General features: G+C 52.3%; 1 protein-coding gene across 2 annotated transcripts in view; it reads left to right on the top strand.

The window, feature by feature from the left end:
* The window catches only part of CCDC91 (coiled-coil domain containing 91), a 181,348-nt gene extending 172,110 nt beyond the window's left edge, over nt 1-9,238 (top strand). For both annotated transcript variants that reach the window (XM_084766575.1, XM_084766576.1), the window contains one exon: nt 8,991-9,238. In XM_084766575.1, the coding sequence (XP_084622701.1) occupies nt 8,991-9,101 (111 nt within the window). In that variant the 3' untranslated portion in view covers nt 9,102-9,238. The remainder of the gene's footprint in view (nt 1-8,990) is intronic.
* The last annotated feature ends 11,430 nt before the right edge of the window (nt 9,239-20,668 follow it).

Genomic DNA, 20,668 nt, shown 5'->3' with positions numbered 1-20,668 from the left:
GCATGTAAAGTCAGGACCGTGTGCTGAGGTGTGTGCTTGCATGTAGAGTCAGGACCATGTGCTGAGGTGTGTGCATGCATGTAGAGTCAGGACCGTGTGCTGAGGTGTGTGCTTGCATGTAGAGTCAGGACCGTGTGCTGAGGTGTGTGCTTGCATGTAGAGTCAGGACCGTGTGCTGAGGTGTGTGCTTGCATGTAGAGTCAGGACCATGTGCTGAGGTGTGTGCATGCATGTAGAGTCAGGACTGAGGTGTGTGCATGCATGTAGAGTCAGGACCGTGTGCTGAGGTGTGTGCTTGCATGTAGAGTCAGGACCGTGTGCTGAGGTGTGTGCATGCATGTAGAGTCAGGACCATGTGATGAGGTGTGTGCATGCATGTAGAGTCAGGACCGTGTGCTGAGGTATGTGCTTGCATGTAGAGTCAGGACCATGTGCTGAGGTGTGTGCTTGCATGTAGAGTCAGGACCGTGTGCTGAGGTGTGTGCATCCATGTAGAGTCAGGACCGTGTGCTGAGGTGTGTGCTTGCATGTAGAGTCAGGACTGAGGTGTGTGCTTGCATGTAGAGTCAGGACTGAGGTGTGTGCTTGCATGTAGAGTCAGGACTGAGGTGTGTGCATGCATGTAGAGGTCACAGGGTATCCCCACTGATTTAGGGAGAAACAAAAGTGAGAGCTTACACTTCTGTTGGCTCTCTGGTAGTTTGAGATTAAAGGGCAGACTGCTTAAATGTAGAAGTAACTTTAGATGATTCAAGAACAGAGAGGTTTTGATCCTAAGACATCGTAAAACACAACAACAGGGCTTCAGGTGTGGCGAGTGCATTTCAGCCTCGGTACCCACTTCTGATTTACCCCCATGAGCATCTGTAGTCTGTCTGGAATGCCCAAGAAGGTCGCACCACTGCTTTCTGTGGGGAAGTGTGGGCTGCGGGAGGGCATCGTGGAGCGTAGGTGTGGCCTGTGAATGTTCCCGTGAAAAGGCCAGACCCACAGCTCTGAAGTTCAAGGTTGAGGCAGCTGGCATTGACTCGGGTCAAACCACTTCCCAGACTGCTGAATCCTTCAGAGTCTGATTTATTCCAAACATGTATTTCATGTGACACTAATTTCCCTGAAGCCGACTCAGAAAGTCTCCATCAACATGATTATGGTAATGGCATGGATTCCTTCCCAGAGACAGCTCTGTTTCTGACCTTCAGCTTTATTCATAATGTGGACTTTCATGTCAGACTTATCTAAAAATAGAAAAATCCTTTTAAGAAACTCCTCACAGAAGACACGAGCATAGTAATGTGGGGCCGGGGAACCTCCAGAATAGCATCAGGACGTGTTACAGACAAAGCGCGATGGTTTTCCGACCCTGGGCAGGAGAAGCAGCACAGGGAAGTGGGACAGGAAAGGTGGCAGTGTCCTTCCAGAAGTGTGGAAGCACCACAGCACAAACCACCACAAAAGGGTTCGCTGTCCTCACAGTTATCAGCCTTTGTGGATGGGTACGAAAAAGTCCAGGTTCTTACGAGTGGGTGGATGTGTGTGTGTGTGCGTGCGTGCGTGCGTGCGTGCGTGCGTGCTGCATTTGAAAGTTGGTGGTGGTCTTAAGTCAGGGTGGGATGTTGTGTTGCCATGCAGAGCTTTCAGTGTCTCTCTGGCCGCGGAGCAGGTACTTCAAGAATGGGCCTCTGTGGAACCTGTCTCATCAAAACATACCCAAAGAATAAGTATTAATATTTAAGAGGAACATTGGATAAAGTACACAGGAATAAACCTAACTAAGAAAATGAAAAGCCTCTACAGTAAAAAGTTTAAGACATTAAGAATTTGAAGAAGACAGCAGACCGTGGAAACACCTGCTTCTGGATGGAAGAATTCATGTCATAAAATAGTATATCACCAAAAGTAGTGCACAGATACAGTGGTCCTCCCAAAATCCCAATAGCGTCTTCACAAAACTAGAAAGAAATTCTTAAAATTCATATGGCATAGCTAGAGCATTACTATGTATATAGAGTGTTGCCAGACACACCACACACAGCACATGGCTTCAAACTCACAGTTCTGCCTACCTACGAACATGCCATAACACATGGCCTGGCTGTGAGGGTGAGCATGCACTAGCACATGGGCTGGCTGTGAGGGTGAACATGCACTAGCACATGGGCTGGCTGTGAGGGTGAACATGCACTAGCACATGGGCTGGCTGTGAGGGTGAACATGCCATTAGCACATGGGCTGGCCTTGAGGGTGAACATGCACTAGCACATGGGCTGGCCGTGAGGGTGAACATGCACTAGCACATGGGCTGGCTGTGAGGGTGAACATGCACTAGCACATGGGCTGGCCGTGAGGGTGAACATGCACTAGCACATGGGCTGGCCGTGAGGGTGAACATGCACTAGCACATGGGCTGGCTGTGAGGGTGAGCATGCACTAGCACATGGGCTGGCTGTGAGGGTGAACATGCACTAGCACATGGGCTGGCCGTGAGGTTGCACAGTTTATTTTACAAGTGGTGTTGACCAAAATGAACGTCAAGTTGCAGAGTGAAGTGAAATCCATGTCTCTGCACAAAAATCAGCTCAAATTGGATCAGAGACCTTAATTTAAATTCTCAAATGCTAGAACTGCCAGAGGAAAGCATAGGAAGGACACTTGAAGTCATCGACACGGGCAGAACTTTGTGAGTAGAATTCTGAGAGCACATGAAATCACCTCAAGATTCTGCAGGTTGAGTGCGTGAGGTTTACCAGCTCACACAGGAAGGAGGCTATGAGAGGTGAGAACAGATGGCGTCGAGAACATGGGAGAAGATGCTTGCCAGTTGTGCTGCAGGCGAGGGCTTGGTGCCAGAATAGATAGAACACCGCGGGCTTTAGAACTGCCCAGCATCCTGACCTCGGCATAGATGCACATGGAACACTTTGGCCCCTTATCTCACTGTCGTCAGAAGGGCCATCACATGGTTGGAGGAGGAGTTAGAAAAAATTCTTTAAAATAACTAACACATGGCCCACGTACGTCACACCAGACACACACCGAAGGACTCTGCATCCTCCACAGAAATGTTTGGGCATCCTTGTTTATTTCTGCGCGCCTCACAGCAGTGAGGAAATAGGATCCGCCTAGGTATCTGTTGAAAGATGGATGATGAAATGTGGTGTGCGTACACAATAGAATTTTATTAAGCTGTGAAGTGACATTTCCAGGATAAATGGATTGCTCTGGCAATTGTTATAAGAAGCAAAGTAACTCAGGCTGAGAAAGGAAAGTACCACATGTACTCAGCCTAACAGTTAAGGTTCGAGTGTGTGTGTGTGTGTGTGTGTGTGTGTGTGTGTGTGTGTGTGTGTCTGTGGGGGTAGGCCATAGGACCAAAAAGGAGACCAGGAAGTGGGGGGAGGTGGGTAATGAAGCACAGTATGAACTGTTGGCAGGTCAACAAGAGTGTCAACAATTTATGTTTGAAAAATGCCGTAATGAAACCTGTGCTGCTGTGTGCTAATACCAACACACACACACAAAAGTAATAGCCCCATTTTAAAATTTGCATTTCCTAAACTCAACAGAAAGCCCCTTTGTAAAAACAGAATGCATTACTTCACAAAGCTGGATAGGCCACAGGACAAAAAGCTGCCATGACTCAGAGGCCCCATAGGACACAGGGCGAGAAGCTCCTGTGACACACAGGCCCCAGAGGACACAGGGCGAGAAGCTCCTGTGACACACGGGCCCCATAGGACACAGGACGAGAAGCTCCTGTGACACACGGGCCCCATAGGACACAGGACGAGAAGCTCCTGTGACACACGGGCCCCATAGGACACAGGGCGAGAAGCTCCTGTGACACACGGGCCCCATAGGACACAGGACGAGAAGCTCCTGAGACACACGGGCCCCATAGGACACAGGACGAGAAGCTCCTGAGACACACGGGCCCCATAGGACACAGGACGAGAAGCTCCTGTGACACACGGGCCCCATAGGACACAGGGCGAGAAGCTCCTGTGACACACGGGCCCCATAGGACACAGGGCGAGAAGCTCCTGTGACACACGGGCCCCATAGGACACAGGACGAGAAGCTCCTGTGACACACGGGCCCCATAGGACACAGGACGAGAAGCTCCTGTGACACACAGGCCCCATAGGACACAGGGCGAGAAGCTCCTGTGACACACAGGCCCCATAGGACACAGGACGAGAAGCTCCTGTGACACACAGGCCCCATAGGACACAGGGCGAGAAGCTCCTGTGACACACAGGCCCCATAGGACACAGGACGAGAAGCTCCTGTGACACACAGGCCCCATAGGACACAGGGCGAGAAGCTCCTGTGACACACAGGCCCCATAGGACACAGGGCAATAGGCTCCGGTGACACACGGGCCCCATAGGACACAGGACGAGAAGCTCCTGTGACACACGGGCCCCATAGGACACAGGGCGAGAAGCTCTGGTGACACACGGGCCCCACCTGCTTAAATTTACAACACACAAAAAGAGACATGAAGCTCAAAGCCAAGATGTCAGAACCAGTTTCTCCCAGCAGGCACCAGGGAATCCTGTAACCCAGGCCTCTGGTGGTTTCTCTTGACAGCTGCCAGTCTGTCATGCATCTTCTCCCAGCTGCCAACCCCCTCTGTGTTGTGTCTCGGTGACATACAGAGGCGGCAGTGTTTGCATTTAGGGGCCCAGTGCTGTGCTGTGTGAACCCATCCACCTAAGGCCCCATCCCAGCTGGGGAGGTTTGCACTAGTGAGTGCCAGTTTAGGCAGCAGGGGGTTCCTTACTCCTCAAATGCTAATTTTACGGGACACCTGTGAAGGCACAGCAGACTTGTTGTAGTTGGAGCTCCTGGTTGAAGCTTTAGGTTTTTCAGGAAGGTTTTTTTTTCTTGTTTTGTTGTTGTTATTTGTTGTTTTTTTCCTTTTGTGGCAGATGCCCAAATGCCTCAAACTCATCACAAGGCTAAGGCTGTCCTTGAGTTCCTTGTGCTCTTGCCACTAACTCTCCAGTGCTGGGATGACAGGCATGCGCCACAGTGGCTGAAGCCACCTCCGCGCCACCTGGGAAGGGAGGACTTGTCTGTCCCTGTTTATGTCTGAGAACAGTACACTCCTGAGTTGTGCTTGTCTTGTGCTCTCTGGAAAATTCCTGTGAGACCCCCCTGGTCTCTTTAAGTGTCACCGTTGTTGCACCTGTCTACAGTTATCCCTCCTTTACGGAGACCGTGCGTGAAGGGTCTTAGGAGAGTGGGACTTGGTGTGGAGACAACCAAGGCCAGGAAAAGAGTGGACAGTGGAGAACCGTTAGACACGTGTGCTAGGAGGCCATGGCTAAGGCCTGAGCATCGGCCAGCTATACTCAGTGTGTGACTTTGTTAGGGTCTCTGTTCTGTGCTTAAAAAGCGGTTTATTTCAGCTTTGAGCTTCACATCATAGTCTCTACCTGAGGGGAGTGAGGGCAGGGCCTGGGGCAGGAGCTGATGCAGAGGCTACAGAGGACCGCTGCGTACTGGCCGGCTCAGCCTGCTCTCAGCAGCGCCCAGGGCCACCTGCTCAGCCTGCTCTCAGTAGCACCCAAGACCACCTGCTCAGTCTGCTCTCTATAGCACCTAGGACCACCTGCTCAGCCTGCTCTCTATAGTGCCCAGGGCCACCTGCTCAGCCTGCTCTCAGCAGCGCCCAGGGCCACCTGCTCAGCCTGCTCTCAGTAGCATCCAAGACCACCTGCTCAGTCTGCTCTCTATAGCACCTAGGACCACCTGCTCAGCCTGCTCTCTATAGTGCCCAGGGCCACCTGCTCAGCCTGCTCTCTATAGCGCCCAGGGCCACCTGCTCAGCTTGCTCTCTATAGCGCCCAGGGCCACCTGCTCAGTCTGCTCTCTATAGCACCTAGGACCACCTGCTCAGCCTGCTCTCTATAGCGCCCAGGACCACCTGCTCAGCCTGCTCTCTATAGTGCCCAGGGCCACCTGCTCAGCCTGCTCTCTATATCGCCCAGAACCACCTGCTCAACCTGTGCTCTATAGCGCCCAGGACCACCTGCTCAGCCTGCTCTCTATAGCGCCCAGGGCCACCTGCTCAGCCTGCTCTCTATAGCACCCAGGACCACCTGCTCAGCCTGCTCTCTATAGCGCCCAGGGCCACCTGCTCAGCCTGCTCTCTATAGCGCCCAGGACCACCTGCTCAGCCTGCTCTCTATAGTGCCCGGGACCACCTGCTCAGCCTGCTCTCTATAGCGCCCAGGGCCACCTGCTCAGCCTGCTCTCTATAGCGCCCAGGGCCACCTGCTCAGCCTGCGCTCTATATCGCCCAGGACCACCTGCTCAGCCTGCTCTCTATAGCGCCCGGGACCACCTGCTCAGCCTGCTCTCTATAGCGCCCGGGACCACCTGCTCAGCCTGCTCTCTATAGCGCCCAGGGCCACCTGCTCAGCCTGCGCTCTATATCGCCCAGGACCACCTGCTCAACCTGTGCTCTATAGCGCCCAGGGCCACCTGCTCAGCCTACTCTCTATAGCACCCACGGCCACCTGCTCAACCTGCTCTCTATATCACCCAGGACCACCTGCTCAACCTGCGCTCTATAGCGCCTGGGACCACCTGCTTAGCCTGCTCTCTATAGCACCCAGGGCCACCTGCTCAGCCTGCTCTCTATAGCACCCAGGGCCACCTGCTCAGCCTGCGCTCTATATTGCCCAGGGCCACCTGCTCAGCCTGCTCTCTATAGCGCCCAGGGCCACCTGCTCAGCCTGCTCTCTATAGCGCCCAGGGCCACCTGCCCACAGGTAGCGTCACCCACACAGTCTGAGCCTTGCACATCAACAGAGGAAACCCACCATAGGCTTGCCTGTGGTAGAGAAATAAAATGCCTGTTAGATGCACTGAACTGTAAATACCTAGTGGGACCTATGCAGCCACTTAGAAGGACGGTGCGGGGACGGATGACCCGGTACACAGTCTGGAAAGCCATTTGGTCACATCTGTAAGCATGTGAAATCCCACACACTGAACCTGCCCGGGATAGTTGTGAACAATGTCTCATCTGAGTCATGAACACTTGGGTTTTAAGTTTCAGAGACAACAAAACAAAGAGACGAGAGAGAGTGGGGGGCTGCACATACACGTATACATGTATGCGCGCCCTGTACATATTAAAATGGCTTTTCAGCATCTCGTCTTCTGGGCGAGGCTGGACCTCCTGTCACTCCTGGAATTCACTCCACATCAGTCACCCCAGTAGATGCCATGACACTTACTGGTCTTCTGTGGTGATCAGTTCAGTCAACCTCAGGAAAGTTGACAAGTGCCCCACACTCCCAGACACAATCTTCCTCAAGGCAGCCAGCGTGTGTGGTGTGTGCTCACCTGGGACGAAAACTTGATGGGTTCTTTCGTTTCTAATCCTATGAGCAGAAGGAATGTTTGTTTTTATATCTATCCAGAGGTATCATAAGACAAAGCAAGAAGAGAAAAGGGTTTGCGGGAAAGATGAGCAGGACCCTCTGCTATACACCGAGGAAAACCCGGGTCCCAGAATGGAAGGGCGTCTTGTCCAGCCCCGCTCACCAGCTCACACAGCTGTTTGTTAAGTTACATTTGCTGTCAGCTGACTCTTGGATACTTTCAAAGTTTTGTCTCCCAGTTTTCAGTCATCCCAGATTTCAGTGGATTGTTGAAGTGCAGTTTAATGGACAGTTCTCACATGGACTCAGAGGCACTGTGGAGGCTCCACTGTGGGCCCTGGTCCTCACCTCTAGCCTCTTTCTTTCTGCATCTTTAGCACCATCATCTTCATCATCCACAAAGTCCTCATATAGACCACCCAGGTACCTGTCTCTGCTGAGCCTCGTTTGCTCACTGCATGAGTTGCTATTGATCTGTTAAAATAACCCGAATTTACAACCTCTTAACAGAGAGAATAGGCCATGCAGTTTTCAACATTGTCGGATGCTTTTTAAAGATTGATTTTACTTTCATTTATGCTTGTGTCTGTGTGGTACAGCAGAAGTGTGTGGGTACTCTCAGAACCCAGGGAGGGCATCAGGTGCCCTGAAACTGGGGTTACGGGCAGTTGCGAGCCTTTGTGTGGGTGCTGGGGACAAAACTCTAGTCCTCTGAACAAGCAGCACCTGCTCTTAACCCTGACTATGAGCCACCCCCTCCACCACCACCCCCTCTCCACCCCCTCCACCACCACCCCCTCCAACACCACCCCTACCCCTCCACCCCCTCCATCCCCTCATCCCCCACCCCCTCCAACACCACCTCCACCCCCTCCATCCCCCCTTCCCCATCCAACACCCCCTCCACACCACCACCACCACCCCCTCCATCTCCACCATCACCACCCCCACTCCCCACCCCCTCCACACCCCCACTCCCCACACCCTCCACACCCCCACTCCCCACACCCTCCAACACCACCCCCACACCCTCCACACCCCCACACCCCCAGCCCCCCACTCCCTCCACCCTCTCCACCACCACCACTCTACCCCTTCCATCCCCTCCATTCCTACCACCACCACCACCACCCCCCCACCACCCAGCTGTTTTACATAGTCCTCTCTACCCCAGCAGTTCTGCTGTCCTGGAGGACTCACTGCATTCCGTTTTCCTCCTGGCTCCAAGCATGGTGTGAGTGGCTGACTCTCTGTTCTGCGCATCTCTGGTATTGATAGGGTCTCTGATCTACTTTTTAAGAACCAGCATGTTTGTACTCACAGTTCTGAAATCGTGGTGGTATTCTACATACAGCTTCTCCAGTAACTGCAGATGTCAGTGAGCTACGAGAGTCCAGTGTCACCCTCTGAGCCTGGATTACAGGCCAGCAGCACTGACGATGCAGGCAGATGGTTGGAAGCCCCACTGGGCTTCAAGTCCTTTGTCACAGAAAGCTCATCCTGGTGTGTTTCACTGGCACCACATTGGCTTTCTCCCAACTGAAGCTGTTTTTTCTCTTTCTCTCTCCTCTTTCTAAACATCAACAGCTGGATCAAGTCACCCGCCAACGCAGCCTGTCCAGCCTGGAGCTGTTCCTGTCCTGCGCCCAGAAGCAGCTCAGTGCACTCATGGCGGTGGAGCCTGTGGACATCGAATAGAGACATGGCTGGCCACTCTGCCCTGCTCGCTAGGCCTGCCCACTCGGAAGCGTCCTCTCCTGCACCCAGAAGCAGCCAAGGGCTCCCATGGCCCTGGAGCCTGTTGTTGGCCTTGAATAAAGGAAGCATGGCGGGCACCTTCTCTGACCATTGTGTCAGTCACTAGGCTTCTGACTTAGATGCTCTGGCGTGGACAGATAGTTTCATTTCTGTTTAAACGTGGAGAGTTGGTTTCCTGTTCAAGGCTGAGCCAGAGCAGAACCCAGAACCGTCAACAGTTTTATTATCTGTTGTTTTAGTATAAGTAGCAATGGAAGAGTATATATGACCCAGGCACGGAACAGTAGTGTGTCTGCCAAAGTTCATAGGTGACCAACTCAGCTTCAGGTGGCCTGAGGACGCTGTATTTGGTGGTGTGTGGGAAGCAGCCACTGTGTTACCATGCATTTACCCAATTTAGGTAGTGTGGATAGAAACGCCGACAAGATCATTATCCTGACGTGACCGGTGACTGTGTGTCTCCTCTGATTTACCAGACATGACCAACACTAGCTGGCCTGGGTTCCAGCAGCTGGCCTGAGTTAATGCAGGTGTGCAGCACAGGCTTGCTTCCTGCAGGTGTGTGGCACAGGCTTGCTTCTTGCCCTTCCTTCCGAGGCTCCATAAATCATTGTTCATAATTAATCTCTGGATAGGATGTAACCCAGACATCTATTTAATCAAATACCAGGCATTCTTAGTTCATAAGCAGTGTGCTTCAGGCTGGGGTCCCAGGAGCACTGCACTTCAGGCTGGAGTCCCAGGAGCACTGCGCTTCAGGCTGGGGTCCCAGGAGCAGTGCACTTCAGGCTGGGGTCCCAGGAGCACTGCACTTCAGGCTGGGGTCCCAGGAGCATTGCACTTCAGGCTGGGGTCCCAGGAGCACTGCACTTCAGGCTGGAGTCCCAGGAGCAGTGCGCTTCAGGCTGGGGTCCCAGGAGCAGTGCGCTTCAGGCTGGGGTCCCAGGAGCAGTGCTCTTCAGGCTGGGGTCCCAGGAGCATTGCACTTCAGGCTGGAGTCCCAGGAGCACTGCGCTTCAGGCTGGGGTCCCAGGAGCACTGCACTTCAGGCTGGGGTCCCAGGAGCACTACACTTCAGGCTGGGGTCTCAGGAGCACTGCGCTTCAGGCTGGAGTCCCAGGAGCATTGCACTTAAGGCTGGAGTCCCAGGAGCAGTGCTCTTCAGGCTGGGGTCCCAGGAGCAGTGCGCTTCAGGCTGGGGTCCCAGGAGCACTGCACCTCAGACTGGAGTCCCAGGAGCACCTTTAACATGTGAACAACAACAGTGTATATTGCCGAGGTTGTGCCTCACTTTCTGAAATGCTTCTGCTTCCAGGGGCTTTGTAATTTTCTAAGATTTCTCAGCATAATAAAAGGAACTCCAAAACCTTCCTGTGATGTCATGTTTCCTTTCTCTCCATTTCTTTCTTTCTTTTGGGTTGTTTTGGTTTTTGTTTTGTTTTGTTTGTTTTTTGTCTGTTTGTTGTTCGTTTGCTCAGGGCCTTACTGTGTAGTACTTCAAAATCAAAGATTCTATCTGCCTCAGCCTCCTGCATGTTGGGAAAGGCATTTCCCACCATACCAGGCTACCAGTTCTTAGTTCTCTGAAAATATTGTTCCTCAAGTTGTATTTTGTGAATGCCTCCCCTTATTTAGTGACAGTATTTACCCAGAATCTTACAACTCCTTAGTTATCATAAAAACTTAAAAATCAGAATAAACAAGCCATTGGCCTGAATTGCTAGTGGGAGAAAGGGAGGGGAGTTTTGGACTCAGAAACAAGCCAGTAAGCCTGGGCCCAGAATTTAAGGTCACTTCACTCTGCTTTCCAAATTAGATGTCAGGGTACCATCACACCTCACTCAGACCAGCCTTAGGTGAGTGTGGGGCGTATGTTACTGCTGCTGAGGTCTAGAGAGCAAGAGAGTGTCTTGTCTCGGCTTCACCCGAGACCACCACAGGATGCCGTGCCCTTTTTCTGTTTGCAATTCCAGCTTCATTGTCTGTACAAGCCAGTTGTTCTCTGAGATATCTTAGAGTGAGTACTCGGGAACACCCACCAGGCCCCATGCTGCTCCACATGGGGTTCCCGCTAACCTTGTCTGTGGGCGTGTCCTTGAAGATGCCTCAGAGTCTCTGTGGGAAGTCTGATGTATGTACACAGAGCCTTCGAGTTAAATTAGCCAGTGGTGTCCAGTAATATGTAAGGTGTATTTCCAATTAAATGTCTGCAATTTTTGCTCTGGTTATCAAAAGAGCCTCCACCAGCTCAGGTTGCATGCACCAGGAGGATTAGAACAGAAAGCACATCTTACTGCAAAGGTACAGTCCGTCCTTGAGATGCACATCTTACTGCAAAAGTGAGGTCTGTCCTTGAGATGCACATCTTACTGCAAAGGTGAAAGCCATCCTTCAGATGCATACCCAACCCATCTGTGCCCTCAGCCTGTCCTCCTAGCTCTGTCCTACCTTTGAATTCAGTGGATAAAGCAGTAAATGTTGGAAGCAGATCACTTAGGCCTTTCTGACAGATGAAACAACCTTCAAGTTACAAATGTGACACTACAGTCCTTGGTGGAAAAGAACCCAGCCGCACATGAGGGTAAGCTGTGTGCCAAGCATTTCCACATGACAACAGTAAGCCCGGATAGGCAGGGACACGTCAGAGTTTAGTAAAGGAATAGACTGACTTCTGTGAAATTCAAGCTTGGGCCTTTTACCACTGCCTTCTGCTTTCTCAGGCTTCTGTGGCCCAGTGCCCCCTCCATAGGTACATGTCCAGGCTTGTCTCTTAAATCTGCCACATTCTGAGCAGGACCTTTAGACACATTGCCTACCCACTTTTAGACTAAAACAGTGCTGGTCCTCTATGTAATTGCCTTGCTAATAAGGCCTTTGGTGAATGGTGCTAACCCCCTGCAGAACGTAGGCTGATGGCCACAACTCAGCAGACAGCCATCTCTACCTCCTCACCTGGACTCAGGGGTCTGTAGGTGAAGACCTGGCCCTTCCCAGGACTCTTGGGAAAAGTTAGCTGGTAAGTCACCTAGTGTACCCCAGGAGGCGGCTGTGTTCTCTCCCGAGGTTGCTTGCAAACTGTGTTCTCGGTCTTGGACTCTAGGATATAGCCCAGATGTTCTCAGGGAGTACAGCCCACTTTCCCCTTAAGCTGGCCAGAGCCCATGAGAATTGCCTGCACGGAAAAAGTGTCACTGAAGGCTCTCCAGCAGACCCTGCCTCGCGGTCCCTGCTGAAGGCTGTCCAGCAGACCCCACCTCGCGGTCACTGCTGAAGGCTGTCCAGCAGACCCTGCCTCGTGGTCCCTGCATGAACACTGTCCAGCAGACCCTGCCTCGTGGTCCCTGCTGAAGGCTGTCCAGCACATCCCGCCTCGCGGTCCCTGCATGAAGGCTGTCCAGCACATCCCGCCTCGCGGTCCCTGCATGAAGGCTGTCCAGCAGACCCTGCCTCGTGGTCCCTGCATGAAGGCTGTCCAGCAGACCCTGCCTCGCGGTCCCTGCATGAAGGCTGTCCAGCAGACCCTGCCTCGCGGTCCCTGCATGAAGGCTGTCCAGCAGACCCTGCCTCGCGGTCCCTGCATGAAGGCTCTCCAGCAGACCCTGCCTCGCAGTCCCTGCATGAAGGCTGTCCAGCAGACCCTGCCTCGCGGTCCCTGCATGAAGGCTGTCCAGCAGACCCTGCCTCGTGGTCCCTGCATGAACACTGTCCAGCAGACCCTGCCTCGTGGTCCCTGCTGAAGGCTGTCCAGCACATCCCGCCTCGCGGTCCCTGCATGAAGGCTGTCCAGCACACCCTGCCTCGCGGTCCCTGCATGAAGGCTGTCCAGCAGACCCTGCCTCGTGGTCCCTGCTGAAGGCTGTCCAGCACATCCCGCCTCGCAGTCCCTGCATGAAGGCTGTCCAGCATACCCTGCCTCGCGGTCCCTGCATGAAGGCTGTCCAGCAGACGCCGCCTCACGGTCCTGCACACCCAGCCTGTAGTGCTTCATCTCCACGTGTTGGTCCACACTAGAGTGGGAACACTCAGTTTGTATGGAATGTTGAATATGTAACTGAACCAGTCTCTTGTCTGACAAAACTGGAAAAGTTTACAGGCACCTGAGACTGAACAGCCGGTGCCCTTCTTGGACATCTGCTGTCCCTCAGAATCAATGGCAATTTACAGTCCAGTCCCTTAGCTAGGTGCTGACTCATGCTCAGAGTCCAAGGAGCTGACTCAGCAATTGCACGGTGGTTGGTTATACCGCAGAGTCAGGTCCCCATAATTAGAACTTCTTTTGAAAATTTTATATAGTTCTACAATGAAGCTGGATTAAATTAGAAAATGTATTCAAATAGTACAAACAAACAAAAAAGTTTTATATAATAAACTCCAAAGGAAGGAGCATATGTGTAAGCCTGGAAGGCATTTTTAAAACTGATGGAAGAGTTGGGCCAAAGCTCTCCTGCTGGTAAACAACTCGGCTTTGTCCCAAAGATTGCTGACAAGACACGGAAAGCCAGCGACCCAAACACCCCTAGGCCACTGCATACACTGCCGGGATCACAGGCCCTTTACCTCAGCAACAACGCCAGCATCATAGGCCCTTTACCTCAGCAACAACACCAGCATCACAGGCCCTTTACCTCAGCAACAACGCCAGCATCACAGGCCCTTTACCTCAGCAACAACGCCAGCATCACAGGCCCTTTACCTCAGCAACAACGCCAGCATCACAGGCCCTTTACCTCAGCAACAACGCCAGCATCACAGGCCCTTTACCTCAGCAACAACGCCAGCATCACAGGCCCTTTACCTCAGCAACAACGCCAGCATCACAGGCCCTTTACCTCAGCAACAACGCCAGCATCACAGGCCCTTTACCTCAGCAACAACGCCAGCATCACAGGCCCTTTACCTCAGCAACAATGCCAGTATCACAGGCCCTTTACCTCGGCAATCAATAACACCAGTGTCAGGCAGTGAGGAGAAACAGCTAAGTCTGTCAGACAACACATTTTCATGCACATGGCCCCCAAGGAGGCCACCAGTCTTTCGCTTTTGTGCTTAGAAGGGCAAGGACTAGTTTTCTCAGGCCATTTCTGTCAGCTTTCTCGCAGAGCACTCTATGGCTCCGCCCTTACAGCCTACCTGCCCTCATTGCTGCTGAATATGGCATGTGGACCATCAGAATAATTAAGTTATTCTGACTAAAAGTGATTATTATAATTCATTTTGTAGGATTTCTTATGATGTCTTCCCTCTGAAGAGAACCTACATCAGTTGTGTGTGTTTGTGTGTTCACATGTGTGTGCAGGTTGCACAAAGGCCAATGGAAGATGTACATGTTTGCTCATTAATAACATCCCTCCTTATTTCCTTAAAGTAAGATCTTTCTTTGGACCTATAGCTATGCTGGCCACTAGCAATCCCCACAGTCGTGCACACGCACACACGTGTGCACACACTTGCGCGCGTGCACACACACACCAGCACCGGAGTCATGAGTGCATTTGAGGACATACCTGACTTTTATATGGGCACCAGGCATTCAGAGTTGTCCCCAGGCCTGCACACCAGTGCTCTAGTGTGCGGAGCTGCCCCCGAGTCCCACATCTGTTTTGTGTTGCCTCAGTAAAGCATGTCACAGTGACTCCTCCTGTGACCTCGACGTATAGTTAGTTGACTTAGTAACCAGGTCAGTAACTAAGACTCTTAGAATATGCCTGATCTGCTCACACCCAGGTGACAGACACCGACTGCCCAGTGACAGGATTTAGCTAAATTCGCTGTTACTAAGTGACTAAACGAAGCCCCATGAGAACCCCGAGTCACCACAAACAACAGCAGCGACCTTGTGGTAAATCAGCAGAGTCTGAAGACGAAAGCCATCTCCCACTGTCATTCAGTGACCAAGCTGCCCTGACAGGGAACGTGCTCCTCAAATTCACGAGGCTGTGCAGGAGCAGGGAAGACTATGGGAGAGCTAATGAAAGCGCCTCAGGCTGTGGGGGCCTGCTGTAAGAGCCTGAGGCGCCTCCCTCTGAGAGGCTAGGCTCAGCGCTCCATTGGGATGGGGGAGCACACTGGAAGCCAAGGCAGGGGGTGGCCCCGTCCAAGGGAGGAACAGCAGGCTTGAGTGAGAAGGGAGGCGGCAGCGAAGACTGGAGCAGAAGCTGCACATGTGCTTCTAGAACCAGGCTGAGCCTAGACAGGAGCATTTCTAACTCCCACTCTGGTCCCAACATGTGGGAAACACAGAACTCGAGAAGACCACTCATTCAGAAGGCAGGAAAATCTGACTCAGTGCTGGCGAACAGTCAGTTGTCGGAAGTCTGGAAGCTGACTTAGAAAAAATAATAATAATACAGCCACAGAATGTGCAAATCACTGACTTTAACACAGCTTATGAGGCAGATTCTAGAAAATTCTTTGTAGCAAGATATGTATGTGGTGAATGCTGAGTCTTTGCCCATTTCACTGAGGTATTGTTTTCTAAAACAGTTACTAGTGCCTCTGGTCATGTGGACACTGAACTTTACAAACCATTTTTCCTGTAGTGTTCTTGTTTGGTGCCTATTTCTCATAAATGCCAGAAATACAAATGTTGAAAGTCTGTAAAAATGTTGACTGCTTTGATATTAAATTAGGAAATATAAGGTTATTGGTGTATTATGTGCTTGTTGCTGCTACAAAGTTTCTTATGCACGCAGATTAAGAAGAGGTTTGTTTTGATTTGCAGTTCCTGGGTACAACCTGTCATAGTTCGGGAATCATAGGTGGGGCTGGACGCATAGCTGTGGGGAGGTGCGGGGCTGGACGCATAGCTGTGGGGAGGTGCGGGGCTGGACGCATAGCTGTGAGGAGGTGCGGGGCTGGACGCACAGCTGTGGGGACGTGCGGGGCTGGACGCATAGCTGTGGGGAGGTGCGGGGCTGGACGCATAGCTGTGGGGAGGTGCGGGGCTGGACGCATAGCTGTGGGGAGGTGCGGGGCTGGATGCATAGCTGTGGGGAGGTGCGGGGCTGGACGCATAGCTGTGGGGACGTGCGGGGCTGGACGCATAGCTGTGGGGAGGTGCGGGGCTGGACGCATAGCTGTGGGGAGGTGCGGGGCTGGACGCATAGCTGTGGGGAGGTGCGGGGCTGGACGCATAGCTGTGGGGAGGTGCGGGGCTGGACGCATAGCTGTGGGGAGGTGCGGGGCTGGACGCATAGCTGTGGGGAGGTGCGGGGCTGGACGCACAGCTGTGGGGAGGTGCGGGGCTGGACGCATAGCTGTGGGGAGGTGCGGGGCTGGACGCACAGCTGTGGGGAGGTGCGGGGCTGGACGCACAGCTGTGGGGAGGTGCGGGGCTCGACGCACAGCTGTGGGGAGGTGCGGGGCTGGACACATAGTTGTGGGGCATGCGGGGCTGGACACATAGTTGTGGGGATGTGCGGGGCTGGACACAGCATGTCCAGTCAAGCAGCAGAGAAGGACAGGTGTTGGTGCCCGGCTACCTTCAGTCTGGACCCCACCCATGGGTTGCGCTGCCCTCTTACTGTGCATCTTCCCAGGCAGTCTACCCTAGAGTTTCCCTCACAGGCACGCCCAGAAGCTGGTCTCCTAGGTGACTGTGGGTTATCTCTCAAGGGGAACTAGTGTTTGAAATTCATACATATTGTTATACTTTTCGACAAATAAGGTTAGTCGTTTAGAAAGCTAAAATGAAGAATCACCATTTCTTTTTCTTATTTTTCTCATAAAGCAGGGGGAAGACACACTGCACATTAGCTTAAATCTGACATGTGCTACCAGCTGTAGAAAATGAGATAGTTTGTCTGTCCGATTCTAAGTAGTCTAGGGCAATAACCTGTCATTGAAGAGTGAAGACGTCACTTTTAAACGAAGTTCTTCCACTGTGCTTAAGGTTCTACCTGTGTGAGTCCTGTGCCCCGAGGCTAATTCCCAACAGGAAGATGATTCGCTCTCAGAAATGTGTTTTGCTCCTGTTTGCAATCACAAGCACATTCTCCATTGTATGTATAGTCCACAGAGAAGCTCAAAATTTCCCTATCCCCCATAATGCACTGCTGTGGGGGCTCTATCCCCAGGTTGAAGGGCTGGTAACCTCATCCATTTCTTTGATATTTTTTACAGTGTCTATTTAGAGGTGTGTGTGTGTGTGTGTGTGTGTGTGTGTGTGTGTGTGTGTGCGCGCGCGCGCCCATATGTTCATAGGTGCATATGTGTGTGCATGTGTGTGTGCATATGTTCATGGTTGTGTTTGTGTATGTGTATGTGTGCCTGTGTGTGTGTGTGTGTGTGTGTGTATGTGTGTGTGTACACAGAAGCTAGGAGACACCACCCCTTGGCTAGTTCCATGAGTGGTGGGAGCCCAACTCCCATCCTCATGATCTCACGGCACAGGCTTCTCACCCCTGAGCCGTCTGTCCAGCCTCCTCGTTCACTTCCTACTGTCTGTACTGTGCTCTCGGCTGGCACATGGTGAATGCTCTGGACCTGCTGCTGGCTGCCGAGTCTGTATCTAGCTGCGTTCTCTCGTCGCTAGTCCTGATTCTTCCATTTAGCTACCTACTTAACATGTCCGGTGGTGCTCCTCATGTCACAACGTGTGGGGTGGTGCTCCTCATGTCACAACGTGTGGGGTGGGGCTCCTCATGTCACAACATGTGGGGTGGTGCGCCTCATGTCACAATATGTGGGGTGGGGCTCCTCATGTCACCACATGTGGAGTGGTGCTCCTCATGTCACAACATGTGGGGTGGTGCTCCTCATGTCACAACGGGTGGGGTGGTGCTCCTCATGTCACAACATGTCGGGTGGGGCTCCTCATGTCACAACATGTCGGGTGGTGCTCCTCATGTCACAACGTGTGGGGTGGGGCTCCTCATGTCACAACATGTGGGGTGGGGCTCCTCATGTCACAACATGTGGGGTGGTGCTCCTCATGTCACAACATGTCAGGGGGTGCTCCTCATGTCACAACATGTGGGGTGGTGCTCCTCATGTCACAACATGTGGGGTGGTGCTCCTCATGTCACAACATGTCAGGTGGTGCTCCTCATGTCACAACGGGTGGGGTGGTGCTCCTCATGTCACAACATGTCGGGTGGGGCTCCTCATGTCACAACATGTCGGGTGGTGCTCCTCATGTCACAACGTGTGGGGTGGGGCTCCTCATGTCACAACATGTGGGGTGGTGCTCCTCATGTCACAACGGGTGGGGTGGTGCTCCTCATGTCACAACATGTCGGGTGGGGCTCCTCATGTCACAACGTGTGGGGTGGTGCTCCTCATGTCACAACATGTGGGGTGGGGCTCCTCATGTCACAACATGTCAGGTGGTGCTCATCATACTGAAACCCTAACCCTTCACCCCTGGGTCTTAGGGCAGAAGCCTTCAGCAGGCAAGGCTCTGCCATCCAATCCAATGTGCCAGTGGGAGAGAGACGTTGTGAGAAGCAAACAGAAAGTGCTTAATTAATAAACTTTGGCAACAGGGGTGAGTAAATAGGGCTACAAACTCACCTTTGAGTATTGACATGAGCTATAGGCTTAAAGAGAAAGACTTGGGACAGGAGACAGGGTGTGAGAGCAGCAGCCAGCATGGCGTGGCCCAGCGTTGGCTTGGCACTGACTCTGTAAATGGCCCTGGTGGGTTGTTGGCGTGACTGCCGCCACCTCAGCAGGGCAGTTTGGGTCTTGAGTGGGATCTGCTTCTGGCTGCAGCCTCTCCAGCACAGGTGATGGCTCCTATCCAGTCTGTCCTGTGCGGGTGGCCTGGAATCCAGGGTGACAGCAGGCTTAGCGCTGTCTGTGCCACTTAGCCTTAAGTGGGAATGAGATGTGAGGCAGATGCGGTTCTCAGTGACTAATGTATGTGCAGGGCTAACAGGAGTCTGACCCAAAAAAGGATGAGGTATAGGAAGGAGGCCGAGGAGTGAGCTGCACCCTGCTTTTATGTCTGTGTGGGCCCAAGTGAGGCAGCACTGCTTTTCAGCCAACACGGGGTCTAAGTACCTGCCTCTGAGGGAGTTTCTAGTATTAATCACAATGGACATGTCCCCCCAAACACAGGAGGAAGGGGGAGAGGGAGGGAGGGAGGGAGAGAGAGAGAGAAAGGGGAGGGGAAGATTCTTAAATTTTCTTAATAAATATTTCAACTTAAAAGTGGGTTGTGGGCTGGAGAGATGGCACAGAGGTTAAGAGCACCGCCTGCTCTTCCAGAAATCCTGAGTTCAATTCCCAGCAACCACATGGTGGCTCACAACCATCTATAATGAGATCTGGTGCCCTCTTCTGCAGATAAAGCACTCAGGTACAATAAATAAATCTTTTTTAAAAGTGGGTTGTGTATGAATGTCTAATGAATTGTAAGTATTCAAAATTGTTCGTCCCCTGACGATGGGTAGCGTTTGAAGGAAAGGAAATGGCCACAAGATTCTTTCAGCACTGATGGAATACTAGTGTTTGGCTAAGTTTGTGTACTATTGACTCATTTGTTCTGAATGACAATCTTCTGTTACGCCATATCTGAGCTTCAGTCAGCTCACTGAAGACCAGATCGGCTTGCATCATCTGCTACTTAAATCTGTTGAACATTTTCCGAGGGAGTTCAGGTAACAGTGCCTTATTGCCCAAGCACACGCGCTCACATCTAGAACAAGGGTTCTGGGAGTCTGCAGTGTCCCCAGGTGCTACCAACGTGCTTTTGAGCTGTGCGCCTTTGACTGCCATGGTCCTTGCTACAGCGCTCTCCACATCTGCGACCAGCCATGTTCAACCTCAGCGGACTTAGCACCGTCTGTCTTTCCGTCCCTCCCTCTCGCTTGCCCAGCTGCTGGATTCCTGTCTGCCATGAAGAGTGGTGACAAAATCTAATCTGCATGAGACCACAGTCAGATGCAGTCCGATTGAGTTCTTGGACTTGTGTCAAACCAACAGCACAGGGCGAGGGTGGGAACAGGCTGTCTTGTAAATAGCAAAACCACCCAGTGTGTGACCCCGGAAAACATCTTACTAGCAGCCAGTCGCATCTGCTGTACCCTCAATTCCATCATGTGGCCTCAGCCAGCTGCTTTTGCTGAGTGTGATTTGCAGTGTTATTTTATTGAAGGTTTCTCGACAATTTGAGTACCGCTCTGAATGTAATATTAAATCCTCTTCTGGTTCAGCCAGTTACAAAATTGGATGTTCTGTCTACACACCAACTCCCAGGCCTGCGGGGGGGGGGGGGGGGATTGTGGGCTTTGCCTACCCAGCACAGCCCAGGGGTGCGCCTTGGAGATTTCTGTGCAGGTGGAACTCAATGCTGTCCTGGACACATCCAAACAAAATGGGCTATGATTGCAAAGCATTTTACACAAAGGCTGGCATGAAGCAGGGCTCCAATTTCTCACAAATCCGTTAGGCTTTTTTTTTTCCTTGCTCAGGACTTCTAGCCAGTGTCAATGGCCAGACCCGTCAGCTTAATCTCACTTCTGTCAGGGGAAACTGGAGATGACAAATGATCTTAGCAATTT

The sequence above is a fragment of the Acomys minous genome, assembly GCF_964271855.1.
Source record: "Acomys minous genome assembly, chromosome: 17".
NCBI lineage: Eukaryota > Metazoa > Chordata > Mammalia > Rodentia > Muridae > Acomys > Acomys minous.
The sequence above is the reverse complement of the archived record's forward strand: the minus strand, read 5'-3'. Positions and strand labels throughout refer to the sequence as shown.